The sequence below is a fragment of the Elephas maximus genome, chromosome 3 (assembly GCF_024166365.1).
Source record: "Elephas maximus indicus isolate mEleMax1 chromosome 3, mEleMax1 primary haplotype, whole genome shotgun sequence".
In the NCBI taxonomy this organism is placed as follows: domain Eukaryota; kingdom Metazoa; phylum Chordata; class Mammalia; order Proboscidea; family Elephantidae; genus Elephas; species Elephas maximus.
Genome location: NC_064821.1, coordinates 74,449,152 through 74,476,952, shown reverse-complemented (window position 1 = coordinate 74,476,952; position 27,801 = coordinate 74,449,152). Strand labels below are relative to the sequence as shown.

The window sequence follows — 27,801 nt, the reverse complement described above, 5'->3', positions numbered from 1 at the left end:
AACATTCTTAGCCTCAGACAAGGGCTAGCTGTGAAAGAGGATCAGCAATTGTTTGGGTCATTTGGCTGGAGGTGAGCTAGTGACTTAGATCTCAACAGAACAGAACTTGTCACTCATAGTCTTGCCAGGAAGTATATTCGAAGTACTAAGGAGAGTCCCATCAGCTCTGCCCGACTTCTCCAGAGAATCCCCATGCTGTTCTCTCTTTGACAGGTGACATCGTGCGCTACAGGTGCCTCTCTGGCTTTACCCTGGTAGGGAATGAAATTCTGACTTGCAAACTCGGAACTTACCTGCAGTTTGAAGGCCCACCCCCAATATGTGAAGGTAATTGCACTAAGCTGTGTTCCTTTTAGGCCTTGGGGTTTACTCTTAGAGCCCTTGTTTTACTCCTTTTAATATACCCAGTTCTTAGCTTAGTCCCTGCCCCATAAAGTACAAGGTCAGTTGGTGAATGTTTGATGAAGCAGTGAGTGACCTTTGACCTGTTCTTAGGTCTGGGACTGTGAATTGGTCACAGTGGCCACATTTATTTGTCTTTCTTTTTCCTAACCTGGGCATTCCCCGGAAATTTCATACTGATAACTGGAAGGAGGGAATACTAGGACCTCAGGTATAAGTGGGCTCACACACCAACCTTGCCCTCCTGGAGTACAGATACACTCAAAGTCGGTGGAGTGGACTAGCCGGGAGACCATACTAGTCTCCATTCCTGTGTAACGCCTTGACAGAAGATGGATTTGGTCACCAAATTATCCCAACTAAGATTAAAAAAAAAAAACAGTGCTCTCCACTCATAGGGCACCTGACCTAGGGCATGCTACCTAACTTTCCTGTGCCTCAGTTTCTCATCTGTAAAATAAGAATAATGATAGCACTGATGCCACAGGGTTATGGTGAGTATTAAATGGGTTAATCATGTATAACACTTTAGAACTATGCCTGGCACATTGTAATTGCTCTATGATGGCTGTTATTATTATCACTAGTACTACTACTGCCCCTAGGTGGCGCAAACAGATTGCACTCAACTGTTAACCTAAAGGTTGGCAGTTCGAAACCACTGAGATGGACCGCAGAAAATAGGCCTGGTAATCTGCTTCCATTAAGATTACAGCCAAGAAAACCCTATGGAGCAGCTGTGCCCTGTAACACATGGGGTCTCCATGAGTCTAAATGGACTCGACGGTAACTGACGACAGCAACAACATGAGAAATAGGGGCCCCTGGGTGGGACAAACATTGAATATACTTGGCTGCTAAGCAAAAGGTTGGAGGATTGAGTCCACCTGAAGCGTACTAGAAAAAAGTCCTGATGGTCTCCTTCTGAAAAATCGGCCACAGAAAACCACATAGAGTGCAGTTCCACTCTGACACACATGAGGTCGCCATGAGTCAGGGTGGACTCGACCATAACTGGTTTATGGAGAAATAAGTCAGGCTCTCCCTTGCCCCTTGGAAAGCCAGAGTAGGGAGAACCCAAAATATGGATTGTTAGTGAGAAGGAGAGGAGACACAAGCCCCAGAATTAGGCTGCCGAATATGTTGAGAAATCAGGTATCTGCGTGTTTCCTTTGAGCTGACCCACCCACCCATGAAGCAACCAGCCCCCAGTGAAAGGGAACTTTAGCTTCGTCCTGCTCCAGAACCCTCTTGATTTGCTCAGCCTCACTTTCTCATGTCTGCCCCTGTTTCTGTGTCTGCTTGGATCCCATCTCCTTGGCTTTGCTTTCTTAGCCTCATGCTTTCTTCTGGCTTCTCCAGCTGTGATCCTTTTTCCCTTTTTTTAATAACAGTTTTATGGCAATGTAATTTACATACCACGCAATTCACCGATTGAAAGTGTACAATCCAACGGTTTTTATTGTAATCACAGACTTGTGCAACCATTATCACAATCTTAGACCATTTTCATCACCCCAAAAAGAAACCCATTTCCCATTACCAGTCAGTCTCCATTTCCTTCCCACCTCTCCACCTCCTAGTCCTAGGCAACCACCAATCTAATTTCTGTCTCTGTGAATTTGCCTATTCTGGAAATTTCCTACAAATGGGATCATACAATATGTGGCCTTTTGTGACTGGCTTCTTTCACTTAGTTTAGATTTTCTAGGTTCATTCATGTTGTAGCATGTATCAGCACTTCATTTCTTTTTATTGCCGAATAATATTCCATTGTATGAATATACCACATTTTGTTTATTCCACTCATCAATAGATGAGACATTTTGGTTGTTTCCACTTTTTAGCTATTACGAATAATGCTGTGATGAACATTCATATACAAGTTTTTGTGCAAACATACGTTTTCATTTCTCTTGGGTATGTACCTAGGAATGGAATTGCTGGGTCATATGGTCTCTATGGAAACGCTGGTGGCGTAGTAGTTAAGTGCTACAGCTGTTAACCAAGAGGTTGGCAGTTCAAATCCACCAGGCGCTCCTTGGATACTGTATGGGGCAGCTCTACTCCATCCTACAGGGTCCCTGTGAGTTGGAATTGAGTCAACATAATGGGTTTGGTTTTTGGTATGTAACTCTGTTCTGCCATTTATTGAGGATGTACGCGTATGGGCACTGTGCTACAGTATTTGCATGTATTAGTTCATATAATACAGCAGCTCTGTAAGATAGGTGTTATCTCTCTGTGTTGGCGATAAAGAAGCCAGCACACAGACAGAGGAAATAATTTTTTCAAAGCCACATAAGTTTCTGTCAAGGGTGATGGGAAAATTTGGAAACAGATACTGGTAACGGTTGCAATGTGATGAATGTAATTAACGTCACTGAATGGTACATGTAAGAAAATGCTGAAATGGCAAATGCTTTGTTACATATGTATTTATCACAATAAAAACACACGTAGCTAGTAAGTGACAGAGGCAGGCTATACTAGGAATGTTTACCTCAAAATTCTATGTGTTTAAGCATCATTCCCAATAGCCAAAAGGTAGAAACAACACAAGTGTCCATCAGCAGAAGAATGAATAAAGAAAATGTGGCATATACATATAATGGAATATTATTGAGCCATAAAAAAAAAGAAATTCTGATACATGATACAAAATGGATGAACCTTGAAAGCACTATGCTGAGTGGAATGAGACACGAAAGGACAAATATTGTGTGATCCCACTTATGTGAAATCTCTAGAGTAGGCAAAGACATAGGGACAAAAGTTTAATAGTGGCTACCAGGGGCTGGGGGAAGGTGCTAACGGTGTTACCGCTGAAGGAGTACTGAGTTTCTGCTTGGGGTGATGTAAAACTTTTTGGAAATGGATAGTGGTGATGGAATGTAACAGGGTGAACGTAATTGATTTGTACACTAAAACATGGCTAAGACGGCAAGCCTTTTCTTATATATATTTCACCACAATAAAATTTTAAAAAATAAATAAAATATAAAAAAATAAACTCCATGTGTTTAACCTCTGCCCAATAATGTCTTCCTACAAATCAGACCCATTTTATAGGTGAACGCTTTTGGTTTTGGAAATATTTCACTGTAGTCTGTATAGATGCACATCCCCGTCTACTCCAAAGCCTGCATCTGAGCTACCGTGTGATTCCAACCAGCTGGCCAGGCCGGAGTCCCAGCCTTACAGTAATGTTGGCTCAGGATCTGAGGGCACCTCAGACCGTGGAGCAGTGTAGTGATGGGTGTTGGGGTCTTGATTGGATGTGCTTAAACACTGGTTTTCTGATAGTTGTCTTTTGCACCAGGCAAAAGGACATGTGTTTGCTCTACTTCCATCTCCATTTCATGTACCTTCTGTCTCTTTCTTTCCCCAAGTGCACTGCCCAACGAATGAGCTTCTGACAGACTCCACAGGCGTGATCCTGAGTCAGAGCTACCCTGGAAGCTATCCCCAGTTCCAGACCTGCTCTTGGCTAGTGAGAGTGGAGCCCGAGTATAACATCTCCCTCACAGTGGAGTACTTCCTCAGTGAGAAGCAGTACGACGAGTTTGAAATCTTTGATGGTAAGTGACCACAGGGAACCTGTGGAGAGAGAGAGGAACACACCTCATCGCTTTTGCTCAACCCAGTCCTCTTTGGGAATTAGAGATGCTCTCTCTGATCAGGAAAAACGCTCCAGCATCAGTCATGGCCAGCATCCGTACTACAAATGATGTGGACATGACCTGAGCATCTAGCCATAGAGCAGGCACTTTGATGGTGTTCTCTCATTTAATGCTTGCAGCCACCCTTTATCATTGTCCATTATATAGTGGAAACCTAGGCTCAGAGAAGGTAAGTAACTTACTCACCCAAGGTTACATTGCCTGGAAGTAGCTGTGCCAAGTTTCACTAATTCACTCAATAAACATTTACTGTGCACCTGCCAGAAGGTCCCTGGGTGGCACGAGCTGTTTGCTCTTGTCTACTAACCTAAAGGTTGGTAGTTCAAACCCACCCAGCCACTCTGCAGAAGAAAGGCCTGGCTATCTACTTCCATAAAGATTACAGTGAAGAAAACCCTATGGAGCAGTTCTGTTCTGTAGTACACGAGGTCCTCAAGAGGCAGAATCGACTCAATGGCAATGGGTTTGGTTTGGGTACCATGTGCCAGACCTCTCTTTAAGTGGTTAGGACATATCAGTGAATAAAAGATTCCTGCTTTCAAGGAACATAATGCTTACATTATAGCAGGGTGAGGCAGACAATAAACAGTAAGCATAAATAAACGTGTAGATGAGATAGTGTGTAAGAAGGTGATAGGTGTTAGAGGAAAAAAAATAGAACAGGGTAAAGGGAATTAGGAGTGTAAGGGAGGGGGCAAGCAGCAGTATTAAATAGAGTGGTCAGGGTAGGCCTCAGTAAGAAGGTATGATCTGAGAAAAGACTAAAAGGCCATGAGTTGGAACTCAGAACCCGTTGACATGAAAGCCTGGGCACTTGTCATTGTAACCCATGTGTGCATGGCAGGCATTAGGCATCACTAAGACCTGCCACAGTGGTTACTCCATCCATGAGCACATTGTGAAAGCTCTGGGGTGGCCAGTAACCAAGGCTGGCTGACACCTACTGGCTGAGTCATAGCGTCCACTTGGCTGTTTAGAACCTCTTCCACAGTGAATGCTCTCTGGTGGGCAGGGATGTGCAATACCAAGATTCTCACACCTGTTGCCCACTTACATAGGTCCATCCACATGATTCTTCTTTGGATCTTCCTGTCCTGATCTTTCAATCTCGCTCCTTCCAGGCCCCTGACCAACCTCCTTAGCTGTTTACCACTGCCCATGAGTCCAGTACCCTCTTACCTCAGGCCACTTTCTTCTCCACACAAACTGAATGACCAAATGCACTACCCAAAGCTCTGCCCTTTGGGAGGATTTCCTTTCACCACTGTCTTACAAGGCCACCCCCAAGCAGGGCTATAGTGCAGCAGGAGGCCATTTCTGGCTTGTAACCACATACCGGTGTTAATGGATTGAATTATGTCCCCCAAAAATGTGTATCAACTTGGCTAGGCCATGATTGGCTAGGCCACCATTTTTTCATCTGATATGATTTTCCTCTGTGTTGTAAAATCCTGCCTCTGTGATGTTAATGAGGCAGGATTAGAGGAAGTTATGTTAATGAGGCAGGACTCAATCTGCAGGGTTAGGTTGTATCTTGAGTCAGTCTCTTTTGAGGTATAAAAGAGAGAAGTCAGCAGAGAGACAGGGGGACCTCCTACCACCAAATAAGAAGAGCCAGTAGCGGAGCATATACTTTGGACCCAGGGTCCCTGTGCTGAGAAGCTCCTAGACCAGGGGAAGATTGATAACAAGGACCTTCCCCCAGAGCTCATCGAGAAAGAAAAAGCCTTCCCCTGGAGCTGGCACCCTGAATTTGGACATCTAGCCTGCTAAACTGTGAAAGAATAAACTTCTGTTTGTTAAAGCCATCTACTTGTTGTATTTCTGTTATAGCAGCAGTAGATAACTAAGACACCAAGCCAACCTTTCTGTGAACCAGGCTCAGGCTTTCTCCTCCTCTGTCACCTGGCTATAGGGAACACCCATCCCCTACCCCCATGAAGACAAAGATATGAGCTAGGGAAAAGTGTCAGTGCAATATGGCAGGTTACAAGAGGGTCCAGACCACAGCTTACTTGTTCAGCTTGCTTCTCTGGACCCGCTTGAGCCTGATCCCAAATGTAGCACTTCCATTTTACATTGGATTGCACTGGACCCACCTTGAGCCTTCATGTGAGGAGGCAAAAAAAACAGCAGATGGTTATATTAGAAATAAGTCCCTGGATGGTGCAGTTAACATGCTTGGCCATTAACTGAAAGGTTGGCAGTTGAAGTTCACCCAGAGGCACCTTGGAAGAAAGCTTTGGCAATCTAAAAATGAGTCACCAAAAACCTATGGAGCACAGTTCTACTCTGTCATACATAGGGTTGTCATGAGTTGGAAATGACTTGATGGCAGCTTGTCTAATCTAATATCTTTGACAGCTGTGATATTCTGTAATCCTGTGGCCTTCTCACCCCAGGTCCCTCAGGACAAAGTCCTCTGCTGAAAGCCCTCAGTGGGAATTACTCAGCACCCTTGATTGTCACCAGCTCGAGCAACTCTGTGTACCTGCGCTGGTCATCTGACCACGCCTACAATCGGAAGGGCTTTAAGATTCGTTATTCAGGTAAGTAAAACACAAGGACTCGTGAGAAGAACTATAGCTCCTGAGCTCCTTACATTTCTCACCCAAAATTCCCAAATAAGCCCTGGACCATCTCCTGGTCAAGGAGCCAGAGCTCCTCCATGGGGACTGGGCAGCCTTTCTCCTCCTCTAAATCTCTCACCCAAAGCTGTACCAATGGTCTCTGCCATTTTTCTACCTCCACTTCTTCTATTCCTTTCCTCTCTTTTAACCTCCTTCCTCTCTCCTGCTTCTCATACATCCAGCTTGTGTCTTTTGGATAAGTTTAACTATTACATATGGTTTGTTAAAGGCGATCCTATCCTTAACACTGTTGAAATGTTCTTTAAAACTGAAAAATCCTAAGACATGGGTATCTCCAGCTGGCAAATATTTGGTAGGCAGCAAAGGATGGGCTATATTTTAAGTCCATGAGCCTCTCTTCTGCTCTGAAAGTCATATCTCATGGACAGACTAAGATCAAAGGCAGGTCAGCCAGACAGCTGACCAGGACAGCAATCTATTAAGAACATAAAAAATAACACTAGGAATTAAATGAGATGGAGAAAATAAAATCTATGTGAACTCCCATCATGGGAACTACTTACTGCCTGTGGTTGGAGAGAAAACTTGATCAGTGGCTTGATGTCCACTTTGAAGGAGGATGGGTCCAGTAAACTTGATGGCTGGGCTTTGCAAGCTTGAAGGCAGAAATGCATTGCTTGAGAGCATGGGGAGAGACCGAAGAGCCACTAGCAACTCCTATCAGTACTCTTTCTTTCCCCTGGCTGCATTTGGCCTACATTCCAAACAAGTGTTGGACAGATTTTTAAAGAATATTGGCTGGAAGAGACGTCTGATTATAACCTGCCTGAAGTCCCACTTGTCTCAGTGCACCTCTTCTCATGGGTCATCTACTTGTAAAACCAACCCATTTGACCAGTCTTAAGGAACCCTAGGTGATGGCTTCCAAGGGGGAGCAAACCAGATGAAGCTGAGGGAAGTCCGAGAAGAACGGATCTTTACTCTCTGAGTCCATGTCTCTGCAGAGTCGATCCAAACCCTCCTTTCCTTCTGTGGGCATGAGAGGCAGGGTGGAGTCTTGACAAAGTGCCCCAGGTTCAGTGACCAGCTCTGTCCCTAACTAGCTATATGATGATTATTAGACAAGTCACTGAAACTCTTCAGGCCTCAGTTTCCTAATAATGAGAAAGAAACCTTTGCATTGATGGTTCTTAAGGCACCTGTGCCCCATTTGTTTGGGAGCTGAATGGATTCAAGAGCCTGACCTTAGTTGGACAACCAGTGCTGCCTTCAAGCTGCAAAGGGGACCCCATACTTGATGTAGTTGGTTTTTATTTTCTTTTGTTTTGTCTTTACTAAACTGACTGGCTGTTTTTCAGTACCAACCACTTAGACCTTTCTAATGAGCTCTGGGTCTGGCATGGGGAAGACAGGCCCTGACTTTCCAGGGAAGGTGAAAGCCACCAGGTCTGTCTTCCTATGTGTACTTGGTTCCCTTAGCCTCATCTTGTTGTTTAGCCCCTTACTGCAGCCTGCCCAGGACTCTGCTCCATGGCTTCATCCTGGGCCAGACCAGCACCCAGCCTGGAGGCTCCATCCATTTCAGCTGCAACACCGGCTACCGCTTGGTGGGACACAGTATGGCCATTTGTACCCGGCATCCCCAGGGTTACTACCTGTGGAGTGAGGCCATTCCTCTCTGTCAAGGTGAGCAGCAGGCGGGAGGGAATGTCAGGGTAGCTGTGAATCCTACTCCCATCTTGAGCTTGTCCCAGCACCAATCACTTTCAAATGTGGTTTTCCTAATTGATAATTGACTCATTCTTTTGCAAACATTTATTGAGGATCCATAATATCGCAGGCCCTGGGGTTATACATAGGCATAAAATGCAGTCTCAGAGCAGTGGGGGGACAGCTACGTAAGCGGATAAGTGCACAACAGAGTAAGGAAGCACTGCAGCAGGAGTATGGTTTGGATAGAGTGTGGGAACCCAGAGCTAAGAATGGACCTGCCTCCTTCTGGGCAGCTAGGGAAGGCTCCCAGAGTGGGATTCTTGGGCTTTGACTTTTAGGATGAGGGATTTTTGTGCCAGCCACTGGCAAGGAAAATATTGTAGCAACAAGAAGAGTGTGTGCAAAGGCTTAGAATCTGGAGAAATCATAACCTATGCAAAGCAGTTCCAGCTGACTGACGCTCCAGGTCCCGAGAGGTGAGGGAGCAGAGGGAGTTAGGGCTGAGACCACCTTCACCATAATTACAGTCATCAGTGATCAAGCACCTGCTATATACCAGCTAGTTTGCATGTGTTGCCCTTTATAACTGATGGGCTTTTTTCTTTGAAGCAATATCCATTCAGAGTATATTGGGAACAATGTGCTCAGCTTTTAACTGTGAGGTTGGAGGTTCGGGTCTACCCAGAGGAGCCTCAGAAGAAAGACCTGGTGACCTACTTCAGAAAAATCAGCCACTGAAAACTCTATGGAGCACAGTTCTACTCTGACACACATGGGGTCACCAAGAGTCGGAATCAACTCAGCGGCAACTAGTTGACTATACATTCAGACTAGAAATCTGAAAAAAAACGTAATATTGCAAAGGAAAAAGTGAAAATGACCTATACTCTCATCACCTGAGATCCCCACTGTTAGCATTTTGGCACATTTCCTTCAGCCTTTTATATATTGTTTCCAAATGGGGTCATTAGTATACAAAGATCTTAATATTTTGTTCACAACTTTCGTGTAATTAAATACATTTCCTCATCATTAATTCCAGTGTTTGCCAAGCATGTATGAGAAGACAGTTGTTTATTCAGGTATCATCCTATTGTTGGTCATGTAGATGATTTCTCTGTTTTTTGCTAAAATAAACAATGCTGCTATTAAAATCCTTATAATTCCATCTTTATGAACATGCATATTTATTGCCTCAAAATAAATTCCCAGAAATGAGATTGTTGAATCATTTGTTGTTCATTGTTAAGTGCCATTGAGTTGGCTCCAACTCATAGCGGCTTTATATATAACAGAGCAAATCATTGCCCGGTCCTATGCCATCCTCATAATCATTGCTGTTTGAGCCCATTGTTGCAGCCACTATGTCAGTCCATCTCGTTGAGGATCTTCCTCTTTTTTGCTGAGCCTCTACCAAGCATGTCCTTCTCCAGCGATTGGTCCCCCATGATGATACACATGTTCAAAGTAAGCAAGACAAAATCTCACATCCTTGCTTTTAAGAAGCATCCTGGTTGTAATTCCTCCAAGACTTATTTGTTCGCATAACTTATGCAAAACTTATGGGGTTTGATACGTATGGTCACATGGCCCTCCTAAAAGTTTGTCCTCATTTATATTTCCACTGACAGCAAGCAAAAGTTGCCTTTTCTCCCACATTCTCATCAACATGTACTGCACTGAAAAAAAAACAAGAAACCCTTTGTCAACTATATCAACAAAAACAGGAAATCACATTGTTGCTTGATTTTATTTTTCATTGGTTCCCATTAAGGTTAAAAAAAAAAATTAAAGTGAAGTACTTTTTAATTACACCTATCATCTATCATGCTCACAGTCTTCTCAAAGCTTTCTCAAAGAACAGAAAGAATGTGTTACTAATATTCTTCTTGAAGCCCTAAGCAAAGGCCCCAGAGGCTGTCCACAAATACTGTTTGTCATTTGGCTTCAGTCTTCGCATCTCTAACTACATCAATACATCTACATCCCTTTATTCCAGAGCGCCAGTTGTAACCTACTATGCCTCTCATCCCTGTTACTTTTCATCACCACCCAAAATTAAGCACCACCAGGCTTCTGCCCACTTATCCCAACAGTGCTCTATGTTTCCTCATTCCGTCCCCACCCCCATCCTCCCACTGTGCTCTCTGTAATCCTAGTTCCATGGCTAACAAGCATATGCCCTTGGTCACCACCCACAAGCCTGTCTTCACTTCCTGCCTCCTTGGAGATTATGGCTCTCCCCTAAGAACATATGCTGTGGCCCTTTCAAGTACATACTAACTAACTAACTAACCCATAGCTGTGGAGTCAGTTCCGACTCATAGCAACCCTATAGGACAGGGTAGAACTGCCCCATACGGTTTTCCAAGGCTGTAGTCTTTACAGGAGCAGACTGCCACATCTTTCTCCCAAGGAGCAGTTGGTGGGTCTGAACCACCAACCTTTCGGTTAGCAGCTGAGCACTCGATCACTGCACAACGAGGGGGAGGGTGTTAATCCCCACATTTCCTGCATACCCAGGGCCAGGAAGGACCTGGAATTCTTCCAATTTCCAATTTCCTGTTGCTTCTTCCAAACCATTACTTCTCTACCTACAAATATATCTCTGTAGAGGCTCTCAAACCATCTGATTCTATGCCTCCTTTATCTTTCATTCCCTCCCTTCCTGTTCCACCTCCGCCCATTCTTTCACTCTATATAGCCTTTGCCTCAGAGATCTCCTCTCAACACAGGCTTCAAATACTATATTACCCTCTCTCCTACCCACAGGAAGTGTTCCTCGATTGACTCTGGGTTTGGGGGATTGTGTTTCGCATGGAAATCATGAGGCTTCAGCTTCTAGTCATTCAGGCTGGGAGACTCTCCCCTGTCCTCTTAGTTATCCACAAGAGAGGGGCCAGCCCAGGGCCAGTGAGAAGCGGCTGCTGCCCACTGCCTTCACCTGTTTTATCCAGATTGACTCTCCAGGCAAAATGCCAATAGGATTCTAAGTATTTTTTTTCCCAAGGGGTTCAAGGAAGCAGGGCAGTTAGTTGAGGAGCTCAAAGGCTTGCTATTTAGATATCAGAAGAGTATCATTTTCCTTATTTTGTCATTCCTTCTGTTTTTCTTATCCTCCTCTTTTGCTCCCATATCCATCCTTTGAATCCTTCCTCCATCTTGGTATTCCAGCCCCTCTCCTCTGGCAGTCCTTCCTTCCCCACATTGTAATAGAGCCCTATCACTATGCCTTTCCTTGGGTCTTAAAATTTTAGAAGCACCTGGCATCATTGTTAGCCAATATTAATAGTGTTTTGGGGGGGAGGGGGAGGGAAAGGATTTGGGGGGTTTTTTGTTTTGTTTTTGGAGGGTTTTCTTTTGTTTTTGTTGTTTGTTTTTGGTCTATATTCTGGAAATTTCCCTTAACTTTTTATTTCCAGCCCTTCTGTTTAATGCTTATTTTGGCATTCATGTTTCTAATTTAAAGCAGCTCTTCCTTGTTCTTTTTTATTTTTCTAAGCACTCCATTCTCATTTTGTGAATGCAGTGTGTCACTTTGACTTCCTCACTAGACTACTAATGAGAAGTTTTAAAATTATATATTTTCTGTTTCCTGAATTATCTGTTTCCTGCGAGGAGTTTCTATTTGTTTTCTCTCTTTCATGATGTTGGTTTTCTTCATATGTGTAGTGATCCTTGATTGTTCATTTTTAAAAAGAAAAGACTAGGTTGATTGTCCCAGGTAGCAGATATAGGTTACCTTTGCTGTCATTTTATACAGATATTTTTACCCACTAGGTCTTTCCCATGAATAAGAAACTGAGTTGAGTAGGTAGCAGAGATGAGCAGGTAGAGAGGCAGCCTTTATACTGAAAGCCCTCAAATCCTAGAATTAAAAGAGCTTTACTCTGAGATCACAGCTCCTACCCTACCAGCTCTAATTCTCTCAAGGGAGTTTTGTTTGTTTGTTTGTTTGTTTTTCCTTTGTAAGCGGGAAAGAATAGCCCTCTGTATTTTGTTTAGAGAGTGGACGCCTACTGCCTCTACACTGTATTTGTGGGAAGGGATAGAGGAGAACTGGTCTCACTCTGTAGCCCCTCCTGTGTATTTTGGGCTGGGGCATCTTTGTTCCATTTAATCCATCAATACACTTCTGTCTGCTTTCCATCTTCAAAAAGATTTTTCTGTAATCTCTTGTCTGCTGATTATTCTCCCATTTTCTTTTCTGTTAATGAGGGTTTTTTTCCCCTTTTATTTGTTATTTACTATCATTTAATTGAAGTCTTAAGGGAGAGGAAAGAAAAAAAATAAGTTTTCAGACCACTACTTGACCCAGAAATCCTCATGACATGTTTTTCCCCTTTGCTAGCTCTTTCCTGTGGGATTCCTGAGGCCCCCAAGAATGGAATGGTGTTTGGAAAGGAGTACACAGTGGGGACCAAGGCTGTGTACAGCTGCAGTGAAGGCTTCCACCTCCAGGCAGGGGCTGAGGCCACGGTGGAGTGTCTGGAGACAGGCCTGTGGAGCAACCACAACATCCCCCCACAATGTGTTGGTGAGTCCTTGGATGGTGGAGGCTGGTGGAAGGAGGGGCTGGGTGAGCGGCTGAAAAGGTTCCTACAAGGAGTAAGCAAAAGGCCCAATAATGAGAAAACAGATGCATGGAGGCTGAGGGATTCAAGAAGAGGAGACAGGTGAGTGGTGTCCTCTGCCCACTGGGGTTCCAATTTAAAAGTCATCTCAAAGCAAGATAGACCATTGTGCCCTAAGATGTTTCCATAAACCATCATAGAACTTAGGAATGGTCTGATCCATTCCCTTTTAAGATGGAGAAACTATAGTTCAGAAAGTTTGCATGAGTGTTTCTTAATCGCAAAACTCTAAACTGCCAGAGCTAGAGTTCAACTTTAAGACCAAGGTCACACAAGCCTAATGGACCATACCCATTCCAAAGGTACGGGATCTTGGGAACCTAAACTGTGCTTTTTTTGGATTATGAGTTACTCTCCAACATTTTAAAACTGGACAGTTTTACATAAATATCTAGATTTCTGTCTTCTCTTGAAAGATGAAAATCCAACCAAAGGGAACCGTCAGTCTCACATCCAACCATCAGTGTTAACTGAGCGCCACCTCCCTTTTTTCTCCAGAACCTGTACACCCCAGTTTGCCATATTCCCCTCTCAACCCACTTCATTCACTTACCAAACCCGCCCAGGGACTGCAGATTCTTGAATTCATCATTATTGTGTTAAGATCTCCCAGTCTCCAGCTCTGGGCTTTTGCCAATGTCTTCCATAATTAATTAATTGATCCTTCTTCCTCCCTTTATTTCTCCAGCTGTGACCTGTCCCGACATCAGCAGTATCAGTGTGGAACATGGCCGATGGAGACTCATCTTTGAGACACAGTACCAGTTCCAGGCCCAGCTGATGCTCATCTGTGACCCTGGCTACTACTATACTGGCCAAAGGGTCATCCGCTGTCAGGCCAATGGCAAATGGAGCCTCGGAGACTCTCTGCCCACCTGCCAAAGTAAGCCCGGGTAGGGAGGGTGGGCAAGTTAGTCACAGTGCCTCCACCCCTGAACTGTCTCATACAGGGGGTAAAGTGTGACAGGGAGAGGAGGGCTATCACCTGGGTTGCAGTATATCTCTTTTGGATACTTACTTAGAATTAGGATCTGGGAAAATGCCTGCTCCTTTAAGTACTTCTTGGCATCTTGTCATCTCATTAAAAGCTGCCTTTCTCTAGGCAAGCATATACTAATTCAGTTGTTCAACATTCATGAGGTTCCTACCATATACCTAGTACCACAGGTTCCAAAGGGAGATCTGGGTGGCACACCACAGCATCCACTACAATACTTGTAATATTAATCAGCAGGAGTGGCATAGAGGAGGTAAATGATCATAAAGGGGTAGAAGGAGATAGCTTGTCAATGAGAAATGGGAGATGTGGGACTGAGTGGGAGAAGGAGTGGTATCATCTCATACCTATAACTCAAGACACTGTTTTATTAATGCAGCATAGTACAGACTCCACCATGGCATAGAACCATGTATACAGCACAGTGAAAGAAGTCATGAGTGTGTAACAACAGCATTCGGTGAAGCCGCTCATATTTTAATGCAGCCTTGGCAACTGGGCCTCATCTCACAGGCCAGCTAGTTGGTGGCTATCTGCAATGGTGTTGAGAATGAATGTGAGGCTGCTGCTGGGCCCAGCAGAAAAGAACAACAAAATTGAAATTGATTTCCAGCATCAGCCCTGGGCACTTAGGAGCATACCACAGAATTGCCATCTCTCTAGTTTGGTGGCTCTAACCAGGGAACACATCTAGATCATCTGAGGAAATTTTTAAAAATACACACATCTCCAGAGATTGCGAGTCATGGGTCTGGAGTGGAGCCTGGCATTTTTAAAGCTCCCCAGGTGCTTCTTGCGACACCAGCAGTTGAGAATCTCTGCTGCAGTATAACATCACGCATCCAGTGTCATGACCCAAGCTCTGGTTAGTGCGTTCCAGTAGAGTAAGATTAACAGATCTTTTTTTGTCATTATTCTGGCTAATCAGACACAGCACCTGTCCCTCCCCTTAAGGCTGGCTTATTGAGTATCTTGTGATCTTTTTAGTCATTTCCTGTGGAGAGCTCCCCATCCCCCCCAACGGACACCGCATCGGAACATTGTCTGACTACGGAGCAACGGCCATCTTCTCCTGCAATTCTGGATATACACTGGTGGGCTCCAGGGTGCGGGAGTGCATGGCCAATGGGCTCTGGAGTGGCTCTGAAGTCCGCTGCCTTGGTAAGTGACCACCCCAGGCCTATACTGCCCATTTTTCCTTCTCAGAACAGGTTAGATTTTTTCCAAAGCTGGGGTCCAACCTTTCAGCAGTATCATTTTACCTACTGTCATAAAATGCTTGATCTAAACCTGCTTAACACTAATTATTGGGCATCTGCTACGACTAAAACTCTGGACTAGCTTCTCTTGGGGTTCCCAAAAGAATGAGAAGAGCTTCAAGTCTGATGAGACAAAACCTTTGATGGGTTCTGATCAGGAAGATGTTTTATATCTCTGGGCACCTATAGAGACACATTCCTGTAATATAACTTAAAAATACCTTCTATATTACATATTAGTAGATATGTATGTATGTGTATATGTATTTGTATGTGTACATATGTATATATGTATACACCCATTGGAAACCCTGGTGGCACAGTGGTTAAATGCTACGGCTGCTAACCAAAGGGTCAGCAGTTCAAATCCGCCAGGTGCTCCTTGGAAACTCTGTGGGGCAGTTCTACTCTGTCCTATAGGGTCGCTATGAGTCAGAATCGACTCAACGGCACTGGGTTCGTTTTGGTTTTATACACCCATTGCCATCAATCCCGACTCATAGCAACCCCATAGGACAGAGTAGAACTGCCCCATAGGATTTCTAAGGACCAGCTGGTGGATCTGAACTGCCGACCTTTTAGTTAGCAGCCAAGCTCTACACTATTAAGGCTCCATATATATATATGTATGTATATGTGTGTGTGTGTATATATATGTCTCAGAAGAAAAGCCTGGTTATCTACTTACAAAAAAAAATCAGCCATTGAAAACCCTATTTAGCACAATTCTACTCTGACACACATGAGGTCGCCATGAGTAAGGAGCAACTCAACAGCAGCTAGTTATTTGGTATTGTGTGTGTGTGTATAATTAGCAAATGGCAGAGACATTAAACAACCTAGTTTACAAAAGGACAAAGTTATCCTTTCCCCCATGGCTACTTCATTCCCTGCCTAAGCCAGAGAATTACCCCTTTTTAGATTCTAAAGTTTTCTCTCACTCCTTTCTTGGATCCCTTAAGTTCAAAGAAGAGTCCCAGCCATACAAAGCTAGTAGAATGGATTGAATGGTCTGTCCCAGGGTGAGTAGTGCTGACCTATCACTATCTCAAGCCCCTGTTAGGAACACAGTCAAAGGTTATTTCCACACAGGGCCAAAAGATTCTGGTGGAAATACCAGGAATACACTTTACCCAAACCCCATTTAATAACTCACCTAGGTTTATCTTGTCCTTGTTCCTCGCCCCTCAAGGATAAGGAAGAATGAATTTAGCCAAACCGTCTGTGTTTACATGGATATTTTCAGCATAACAAGGCTTTGACTGCCTTAACGCACATGGTGATGCCCCCACCCTGCCCTGCACTATGCAGTTAAAAAAAAAAAAAAAATTTTTTTTTTTTTTTTTTTTATGCAGTAGGTGCTCAATAAATGTGGGTTGATGAGATAAAGAGGGGCATGATCATTGAGACAGGGAGGTAACAATGATAACTTCTCACTCATGTGTGGACACAGAAACTAAAGCCCAGAGATGGATGGCCAGGGGCATATTTTGTCAATTGGATGCAGCACTGGGATTTGATATTGCCAATTCCTCAACACCATTTCTATCATGTCTAGAATCCCTGAAGTCACTCCTGAATGGCTACTTTTAGGGTAAGATAGGAAAAACAGTGGGTGGCTGTGTTCTTGTTGTTAGCTGCCATGAACTCGTGGCGACCCCATGCACAATGGAACAAAACCCCCAGGTCCTGTGCTATCCCCATGTTCAGTTGTGGATCAAACTATTGTGATCTATAGGATTTTCATTGGCTGGTTTAGGGAAATCAATCATTAGGCCTTTCTTCCTAGCCCGTCTTAGTCTGGAAACCCTGCTGAAACCTTTCAGCATCATATGGTGGCTGCGTACCTTGGCCCTTTTCCCCACGATGCCTGTGTCCCTCCACCCTGGCCAAGTTGCACCTCATTTTCTATGAGCTTTTCTTTGATTTACTCTTTTCTTCCATCCCCCGCCAAAGCTGGACACTGTGGGACTCCTGAGCCCATCGTGAATGGACACATCAATGGGGAGAACTACAACTACCGGGGCAGCGTGGTATACCAGTGCAACGCCGGCTTCCGCCTCATCGGCATGTCTGTGCGAATCTGCCAGCAGGATCATCACTGGTCGGGCAAGACCCCTTTCTGTGTGCGTAAGTATGTTGTCCACTCTCCCTAGTCATGGGGCTCAGATTCAAAATGTAGTTTCTGCCTTTTTTTCGTGATTAGGCTACCCGGAAGTTTTTTTTTTTTTTTTTTTGTACATTTTGTTAATTTTTCAAAGATGTGATCATTACATCCGTCACTTTTCAGTTCTCTGCTAATTAATTACTTCTTTCATCATTATTATTTTCTTTCTTGTATTTTCTCAAGTTTGCTTTTTTGTTCTGGCTTTCAAGTTGCAAATTTAATCCATTTATTCTCATTCTTTCATTTTTATTGATTTTTAATAGTGTGTTTATAACTGAACTATCCTCTGATAACAGCTTTAATATGTAATGTTTTTATTATTTTTTTAGAAATTCTCTAATTTAGATATTAATTCCCCTTTTGCAGGAGCTTTTTAATAGAAGCTTTTTAAAATACATTTTCAGGTGGAAGGGCCTTTCTGTTCCTATTGTTTTTCATTTCCAATTTTATTGCACTGCATATATTTCTACTTTATAGAATTTATTGCCACTTTCTTTGTGACCTAATATGTGATAAATTGTTAGGAATGTTCCATGCGCACTTGGGAAGAAGGGGCACTAGAATGTAAAGTTTATATATATCTTTATTTATGTGTATACACACATACAAGATCTACCTTACTGATATGTCATTTATGTCTTTTTATATTCTTACTTATTTTTGTCTGTTTAACCTGTTTTGTTCTGAGAGATGTGTGCTGAATTTTCCTGTTACTAGTGGGCTCCTCTTTCCTTCCATCTCCTATAGTTTCTGCTACATAAAGTAGTTGCTGTATTATTTAGGTATTGCAAAATTGTAGTTTGTAGCCTTTAAAAATGTCCTTCCTTATCACTTTAGTATTTTTTTGGTTTGAATGCTACTTTTTCTGATATTAGGGTTGCAACCCCTACTTTCATTCTTTTTCCATTTGCCTCATATACATTTGCCCACCTATTTATTTTAGCCTTTCCAAATTAGGTGTGTCTCTTGTATGCAGCATAGTTGGTTCTTGTCTTGGGAGCCAATTTGAAAATCTTTTTCTTATAACAAGAGGGTTTAACTCATTCACATGTATTCATATGACTGATATGTTTAATTTCAGTTCTGTCATGTTTTATGTAATTATTATGTGTAAAATATATTTATGGCATTTATCTGTACTATATGTTACCCTGGTGGCGTAGTGGTTAAGTGCTACAGCTGCTAACCAAGACGTCAGCAGTTCGAATCCGCCAGGTGCTCCTTGGAAATTCTATGGGGCAGCTCTACTGTGTCCTATAGGGTCATTATGAGTCGGAATTGACTTGACAGCAGTGGGTTTGGTTTTTACTATGTTGCTATGAGTCGGAATCAACTCAATGGCAACGGTTTGGTTTTTTATATGTTTTCTTTGCTTTTTTTATTTCTTTTGGTATTTAGGGAAGTTTGTGTTTTTGTTCTCTTATTTACTTTCGTACTGATAACATTTAAATGCCATTAGTCCATTTTCTTAACTTTTTTTAATGTGGTTTATCAATTTTTAATGGTATCCTTTGAATTTCACCTACTGGCTATACAACAATCAATAAGCTTATTCTACTTTTCCTTTTTCCCCTTCCTTCTCTCATTTTTAGTTGCATGACTTATATTTTGTCAGAACATAAAACATTTATTATAGCATTTGTATATTATTATTCCACCCTTTTCTCAAACTTTTTTTTTTACTCCTAGATCTACCATTAAATATATTAAAATCTCACCAATGCTGTCGAAGTTTTCCCAGCTATCTCTTATGTAGGTAAAGCTCAACCGTTAGTAAATTCATCCAGAAAGCCTCATTTGCATAATATTCCTCAAGTTCTTGCATGTTTATTCCTGTTTTTCTGTGCCTTAAAACCTAATGGACAGCAGGATTAGATATAAAATCCTTGGCCACAATTTGTTTCAGTTTCTTAAAAAATGCTCCTCTACTTTTGTGTTGCTTGGCATGTTACTCTAAAAAATTCTAATATTAGTTTAATTCTATTGTTTTTGTAGATTATTTTGGTTGTCGACTTTTTTTTTCTGGAGGCTCTGGTGACTTCTTTGTTCTTTATCTTTAAACCTAATGTTTTTACTAATATGTGCCTCAGAGCTGACCATCTCAAGACTATTTTGCCAGGTATACTGTGGGCCTTTGAATGTGTAGATTCAGGTCTTCTTTTATTTTTGTAGCATTTTCTTGGATTATAGTTTTAAATACTAGCCCTGTTCCATTGTCTTGTTTTTCTTCTTCATGGACTCCAATTGTGTGTGTGTTGGTTCTTCTTTGCCTATCTTCTATTTCAACCTTTTTCCCGCCTATCATTTTTACTTTCTTTATCTAATTTTAATTCTCCTGGTTGTTTGCCTGACTTTCTTCAATATTCCTTGTTAAATTATCATTTGAGAATATTTTCTCTTGGGCTGCTTATAGTTTAGTCTTTATTTCTGAGATGGTTTTGTCTTTTTCTTGTATTTCTTTCCTGTATTTAATCAATTATCCTCTAATTGCTTCCCATTTTTGTCCATTTCTATTTTTACTTTTTGATTTTTTGATTCCCAAGGTGTTTTTATTCATAGCCCCAAATGCTTATTTGAGAATATCTAATTCGTTTTAGAGTGCCATTACAGTTTTCTTCTGCTTCGTGTATTTTGTTTTGTTTGGCGAGGTTTTCATCAACTGAGATGTTTTTATTGTTTTCTGTTTTCTTATGGCAGCTTTTTATAGATTTAGGCTGATATTTTCTATTCATTTTGTGGGTTTAGAGTTATCTAAAAAAAAAATTTTTTTTTTTTTTATAAGAGCACCCTCTTCAGACAGTGTAGCAAAATACAGTCTTTTTGTTTTATATAGTTTTGTATTTTGACAGAAGCTTGTGTGTGTGTGATAAGGAAAAAGTGTGTGCCCTCCAATGCTTTGTTTGTTTCTTTTTTCTTTTACAGATCCCTAAATTTTGCTACCAGCCCCCCCTCCAATTTCGCTTCTTTTTCCCTTTACTACCCAATCTCAAAAAGCATATCTCTTATTCCTTCCTTCATTTGTTTCTTCCTTCCATCTCTCCTTCTTTCTTTTTAATATTTTTCCTCCAGAAGACATAGGGGAGAATCGCACACGCTTTTAAGGCCCTTTCCTGTAGTCAGTTCACTAACACACCAGGGTTCTCTTTCAATATTTTTACATTCAAGGCAGATTTTCTCTTTCTGACAGTGATTTTAGACCAATCTTAAATCCTTTGTTTCTCACTTCCCTTTTCCATAAAAATTTTTTATATATTCTTGCTTTCTGAAAAGACTTGCAATACGAGCATAAGAAATAGTTCTGTCTGAGTTTAGTGTTTATTTTCCTACTTACAGATATTTGAAATTTGTCACTTTCTCTGTTTTCTAGTTATTCTGCAGGTCTGGGTTCTCTGTGGTTTTTATTGTTCATCTTATTAAACTGACATTTTAAATGTGAGTGGCCACTATTATCCTCAGCTGCCTGGAAGTTATTTAAAAAATTCTTCACTGTTGAAAGTTCCTTAAAGTGAACTTTTAAAGTACAGGTTTTTGTTTTTTATTTTTCTTCTTAGTTTGGTTTTTAATATAGGTGACAGGGCAATAAAGTAATAAAACTTAATAAGCAAAGTATCATTGTTGAAATGGCAAATGTTTTCTTACCTGTATATGTACCACAATTATAAAAATAAGGAATGCATGAAAATTACTCTTAGTAACTCCTTAAGTATTAGATTTATGAAAAGCAAGATCCAGCTATATTCAGTCACCCTTCCAGGTGTGACTAACAAAAACATATTTGGTTTCATACAGATGATGAAAATTCAAATGCCTTCTGGAAATTGGCACTTAAGGTGTAAAGAGATTTAGGTTTTAATTAATGGGGAGTGTTGGGGTTTGGACTAAATGGAGAATATCTGCCTGACCTAAAAACATGTAATTTTATATCTGGTCTCTATTGAAAGTCAGTATAATAAAGTAGTTAGGCACTCAGGCCCTGGCCCTAGATTGCCTGCATTCACATCCCAGTTTTGTCACTATATATTGTATAACTATAAGACTTATGACAAGTTAGTTTACCTCACTAGATCTCAGTTTCATTATCTATAGAAAGCAAATACCTCAAAGATTATTGTGAGTATTAAATAGCTTAATACATGTAAATATTTAAAACAGTGGCTGGTTTAGATGTTAAGTAGCTGGTTTTATTGTTGTTGTGGTGGTGGTGGTGGTGGTGGTGGTGGTGATGCCACCATTTGTCAGATTACAAGCCCCATTCTCTCATGGAGCACAGCTGTTTTGGAGGATCTGGAAAAAGGAAGACAAGAGTAGAAGGAACAAATCTTTATAACTATTTCCTGTGTTCTGGGCACTGTGTTAGCTGGCATCACATTCAAATTTAAGGTTTTCAATATCAACCAGACTCTCAAAACTTTCCAACTCCTTCTACATGTCCCCAGTTATCTCCCTTTCCATTCCCACACAGTTATTTCACGATTTCACCTCTATTTTGAAGACCCATACTCCACCACCTCTATCTATATTCTCAACAAATAGCTAGAGCTGATAAAAGCTAAGATGGAAAATGTAGCCTAATGTGAGGGTCAAATGGGGCCTTTTAAATGAACCTCAGAATGGGACAGATTCACTCAGCCAATCAGGTGGCACTGCACTGGGGCAGGTATCCCTTCACTGTTGGGGAAAGGCTGCCTCTAGAGGAGTGGAGGAGAGCATGTGCTCTCTGCTGGCAGCTAGGTTCTAAGAGGAAAGTGGCAGAGCTGAGCCAAGCATGGCGGCTCATTCTTCCCAAATTGTGCAGATCAGTCACTCCACACTCCTGGAGCAGAGTAAGTAAAAGAGCACAGAGAGAGGCCAGGCCCTACACTAAAACGGAGCTCCCTTCACAAGGAAGGAGTCGGGGGTAGGGGTGGGGAGCCTTTCCTAACCACAACTCTGGTTCCCCACAGTTCGCCCGAGCTACTGCTTTAGCAGGGTGATGGAGCTCTCTTCACCAAGCCTTGATTCTGGCTCTGTCAAGATTGGCCCAGGAGCTAAGACTGGTCTGAATCTGCTGATTGGTGGTTATCAGTATATCTAGGGATGATGAATGAAGATGAGAGGCCAAGGGGATCAGAGGCAGAGGAAATAAGGCAGGACTGACCACCTGAACCAGAGAGAGCTACAACCCAGGCCTACAAAGCCCCAGGGGAAGTCGTAGAACGATTTCTCTCAAGTTTTCCAAGCTATGGACATGCCTTCAACGAAGATGCAACGTGATGCTAGGAAATAAAGATCTTTGTAGCAAAAGATACTAAAATTAGACTTAGGGCTGAACTTCCCTGATAGGCATGAGAAATGCCAGGTTAGACAAGGTTGACCTTCTTTGAATGTGGAATAATAGGAGGGCTTACCTATTTTCTGTTTTGGTTGCAGCAATCACCTGTGGACACCCAGGCAACCCTGTCAATGGCCTCACTCAGGGCAACCAGTTTAACCTCAATGATGTGGTCAAGTTTGTTTGCAACCCTGGGTATGTGGCTGAGGGGGCTGCTAGGTCCCAATGCCTGGCCAGCGGTCAGTGGAGCGACATGCTGCCCACCTGCAGAAGTGAGTCATCCTTCCTCTCCCACTCCAGCCCCAGCACCTCCATTGCCTGTAACTGAGGAGCAGAAGCCAATGAATTGACTGGCATTTTGATTCAAATAGGGAAGACTTGGGACAAAGAAAGGTCATAAAAGGGAAACTTTTTCAACCACATAGCTAGATATACCTGCATAAAATTTCACTGTCATTATTTAAGTAAAGCAAAACTTAGTTTTATCTTTCAAAACAGACGTGGAAAACAGCCTTGTTTACATTTTATAGAGTAAATAATTTGTCATTGTCCAATAGAGTTCCATTTTTGATGGAATAAAATAAGCAGAATGGTTAGAATGAAAAATAAAAAACAGAGAGTTTGTGGGGACAGAATGAAGGGAGAGGGGAAGAGGCAGAAAGACACAGAAAGAAAACCAAAGACTCAAGAAGCAGACTGGGTGAAGGATATCCTGGCCCTATTGGAATGATTTAGGAAATAGCTGCTAAAGCTTTTAAAGGCTCTTCACAGCAGTCGAGCACAAATGGGGCTGGCTGCCCCTCACTTATAATGGTTTGGCAGACTAAAGGACATTCAATTGGAGAGTTAGATCTGGGCTGACTGCCAGACTGCCCAGTCCTGATCAGAGACGGTTCAGGTCTTCATGGCTGTGAGGGCTGAGGGTCTCAGGTATGGTGGCTCTTTGTTGCAGTGTTGGGAGTACAGTGTGTCACAACTCATATGTAAATGTTATTAAAGGACCAAAATTTTCAAATTATTTTTTTTAATAAATCAAGATGAAAGGAAAAAACATTGCTGTCGAGTCAATTCCGGCTCATAAAAACCCTACAGGACAGAGTAGAACTCCCCATAGGGTTTCCAATGAGCAGCTGGTGGATTCAAACTGTGAACCTTTTGGTTAGCAACTGAGCTCTTAACCACTGCACCACCAGGGCTCCCCAAGGCAACATACTAGTCCTAAAATAACAACCCCTTCTTAACATTTCAAGGTGCCATTTTGAGTGAAAAAGGTTCCAGAGAACCCAGCAACTCTTGGCATGACCTTGTGTTCTGCCTTTCTCCCATCATCTATTCAGGCAGAAAAGGGTGGAGAACTGCTGCTTTGGGGTGTCGCTATCCCACAGCCTCCCTTCTCCTCAGAAACTCTGCTCATCAGCCCTCTGTCTCTCTCCTGTAACCAGCCCCTCTCTTCCAGTATCTTCCCCATGTAGTGTGCTCAAGGACCAACCAGTCTAAGAATCAGAAGGCTGGGCTAAAATCCTTAGAAACATGGCCTGCAGTCCTACTCCCTCTTAGTCCCTTCTCTGCCCTGACAAAGTGATCTGTCCAAAGTGCAAATCTGATCAAGTCACTCCCAGTTGAAAAACCTACCAAGACTTCCCATTGCCCTCAGGGTAAGTGTACTCTCCCTGTTGGCTTATAGGCCACCATTGTTCCTCTCCACTTTCTCCACCCCCTGCCACACCTTTTCACTCTGGGTCCCAGCCACCCATTTCCGTGGAGTCAATTCCAACTCATAGCAACCCCACAGGGCAGAGTAGAACTCCCCATAGGGTTTCCAAGGAGCAGCTGTTAGATTTCAACTGCCAATCTTTTGTTTAGCAGCTGAGCTCTTAACCACTTTGCCCCCCCCTCATGTCTGCCATGTGCTGCTGTGCCCCCCAGGGCATCACACACACCATTTCCTCCAATGCGTTCTTCTCTGCCCCCCTCACCCTCTCTTTGTCTGGGTGACTTTTGTTCAACCATCAAGTGTCAGCTTAAATGTCACTTCTTCTGGGAAGCCTTTCCTACTCCACTGCCTGCATGTGGATAAGTGCCCTCCTTTGTGCTTCCAGAACATTCTATACTGCCCCTATCAGAGCACTTATCAAATAGGATAATTGTTTGTTTGTCCTCCCCCGCCAGGAGACAAATGTCTGGAGTTGTTTTTGATTGTCACAACTGGAGGGCTACTATTGGCATCTAGTGGGTAGAGGCCAAGGATGCTGCTAAACATCCTACAATGCATAGGACAGCCCCCCATAACAAAGGATTATCAGCCCAAAACATCAAGAGTGCCAAGTTAAAGAAACCCTGCTCTAGACTAAATTCTGTGAGGCTCTTTGTGCCCAGTACAATGCCCGGCATACAGTACATCTCAATAAACACCACGAGTGAATAAATGCTTGTGTTGTGACCCCAACCTCTCTGAACCTCAATTTTCTCAGCTATCAAAGAAAGAAATACCTTCCTTACCCACCTCATATGATGAGTACGAGGCTCAGGTAAGATAATGGGTGTGAAAATGCTTTTCAAGCAAAAGCACACATCATGGGTTATTAAGAACGTTGCCATTACTGTAAAAATCTCTGGTTTTGAATTAAGCTACTTTAACATTATAACATCAAATTTCACATTATAATGTCAAATTTATCCCCGAGGATGTTAATCTCTCCCTGAAATGCTCTTAAAAGTGATTAAAACAGCTTCCCAAAGAGCCCAATCCCTGTTCAAGTCAATCCAAATTAATCAGTTTTACAATTAGGGAGCTTTGCTGTGGGAGAACCATTGAGCTAGGGGTTGGGACTACGGAGACTACACATCCCTGCCCTCAAGGAACTCATGAATTCCAAAAAATCATAATCCAGGCTGGTGAAAGCAGCAGTAGAGGTCTGTGCAAGGTACCACTGGGGAGGAAGAGGTTAACCACTATGGGAGGAGGTGGGAAGGAGGGAAGAAGTCGTAAGAACCTCAGGACCAGCTCACCTTTCCAGGCAAGATTTGCTTTGCATTGTCCAGTGTTGGTCTAGAAATTTTGCATGCTGGTTTGGACTTCTGAATTCTCATTTAAAAGCTTAAGAAAATTCTCATGACCAGGTTTCTGCCTCTAATTGACCCTTTCCATTGCAGTCATCAACTGTACAGATCCTGGGCACCAAGAGAACAGCACTCGTCAAGTCCATGCTAGTGGCCTACACAGGTTCAGCTATGGCACCACGGTGTTGTACCAATGCAACCACGGCTTCTACCTCCTGGGCACTCCAGTGCTCAGCTGCCAGGGAGATGGCACATGGGATCGTCCCCGTCCCCAGTGTCTCTGTAAGTAGTTTTTATTTGTGTAAGGTCAGTGGTAATGTCCCCGTTTTCATTCCTGACTTTACTAATTTGAATTTTTTTTTTCCCTTGGGTTTTCTTTCAGTTTTGTTGATCTTTTCAAAGAATGAGCTTTGGTGTCATTGATTTTCTCTGTTGTTTTTCTATTCTTTATTTTATCTCTGCTCTAACCTTTATTATTTCCTCTCTTCTGCTGCTGTGGTTTCATTTTGCTCCTCTTTTTCTAGTCACTTAAGATGTACAATTAGGTTATTGATTTGAAATCTTTTTTAATGTTTATATTTATGGCTATAAATTTCCTCTAAATACTACTTCCATTGCATCCCATAAGTTCTGGTATGTTTTGCTTTTGTTTTCATTCATCTCAGAGAATTTTCTAATTTCCCTTGTGATTTCTTCATTTAATTTAGGGATGTGTTGTTTAATTTCCACTTATTTGTGAATTTTCTAAATTTCCTTCTGTTATTGAGTTGTAACTTCATTGCATTGTTATCAGAGAACATACTTTTAATGATTTCAGTCGTTTTAAATTTATTGGGCCTTGTGGCCTAACATATGATCTATCCTGGAGAATGTTCCACGTGTACTTGAGAAGAGTATGTATTCTGCTCTTATTGGGTGGAGTGTTCTATATAGTGTTTAGAATTTTATTAGTGAGAATCTGATGATGGCAAATGCTCTCAGTTTTTGTTTATCTGAAAATGCCTTTATTTGTCCCTCATTTTTTAGGATATTTTTGGTTGATTTAGAAATCTATGTTGGCAGTTATCTTCTTTCAGTTCATTGAAAAAATCATTCTACTATCTTCTGACCACTTTTGTTGCTATTGAGAAGTCAGCTGTCACTCTTTCACTCCTTTGAAAATAGTTTTTCTCCGTCTTTGGTATTCTGCATTTTCTCTAGTTCTTAAGCGAAAATTTTGCAGGATATAGAAGCCTAGATTGACACTTATTCTCTCCTAGCACTATCTCCTGGCTTTTATTATTAGACTTTCATTATTAATGACAAGTGTACTTTCTGTCTAGTTATTGTACCTTTTAATTAGTCTGTTTTTTCCTGCCTCATTGCCTTCAAATCCTCTCTTTCTTAGTGGAATTCAGAATTTTCCTACACTGTGTTTAGATTAAGATTTTTTTTTTTTTTTATCTTTCTTGGGATTCATTAGGCTTCCTGGATTCTTTGGCATCTGGAAAATTCTAAGCTGTTATCTCTGTAAATATTCCCTCTCCCTCATTCTCTCCCTTCACTGTTTCTGGAACTCAAACTTAGGCCTTCTCATACTATTCTCCATGTGTCTGAACCTCTCTTTCATATTTTCCATCTCTGATAAATTTCTTCAAATCTCTCTTACTGTTCACTAATTGTCTGTTGGTGTTTAACCTGTTCTTGAGTTTCTGTCTTCAATTATTTATTTTACATTTGAGAAGTCCTGTTTTGGGTTTTTTGTTTTTTTTTTCAAATTTGCTTGATTATCTTTACAGTATATTAGTTCTCTGTAAATTTGTTCCTTTTTTACCCTTAACATATTAAATATATTTACAGTGTATCCTGTATCTGATAATTCCAGTATCATAGTCTTTATGAACCTAATTCTGCTATTGTCATTTCTGCTGATTCTCACTCACTTGTGTCTTGTGTTTTATTATGTTTAGATCTTATATTTGAGTTACCGTAATCTGTGGGAACC

General features: G+C 42.0%; 1 protein-coding gene across 1 annotated transcript in view; it reads left to right on the top strand.

Moving 5' to 3' along the window:
- The window catches only part of CSMD2 (CUB and Sushi multiple domains 2), a 786,100-nt gene that overhangs the window by 718,944 nt on the left and 39,355 nt on the right, over nucleotides 1-27,801 (top strand). Inside the window, exons 46-55 of the mRNA XM_049878694.1 lie at nucleotides 214-327; nucleotides 3,795-3,983; nucleotides 6,488-6,634; nucleotides 8,174-8,362; nucleotides 12,741-12,926; nucleotides 13,712-13,906; nucleotides 15,008-15,181; nucleotides 17,236-17,409; nucleotides 22,856-23,029; nucleotides 25,911-26,099. Of these exons, the coding sequence (XP_049734651.1) occupies nucleotides 214-327; nucleotides 3,795-3,983; nucleotides 6,488-6,634; nucleotides 8,174-8,362; nucleotides 12,741-12,926; nucleotides 13,712-13,906; nucleotides 15,008-15,181; nucleotides 17,236-17,409; nucleotides 22,856-23,029; nucleotides 25,911-26,099 (1,731 nt within the window). The remainder of the gene's footprint in view (nucleotides 1-213; nucleotides 328-3,794; nucleotides 3,984-6,487; nucleotides 6,635-8,173; nucleotides 8,363-12,740; nucleotides 12,927-13,711; nucleotides 13,907-15,007; nucleotides 15,182-17,235; nucleotides 17,410-22,855; nucleotides 23,030-25,910; nucleotides 26,100-27,801) is intronic.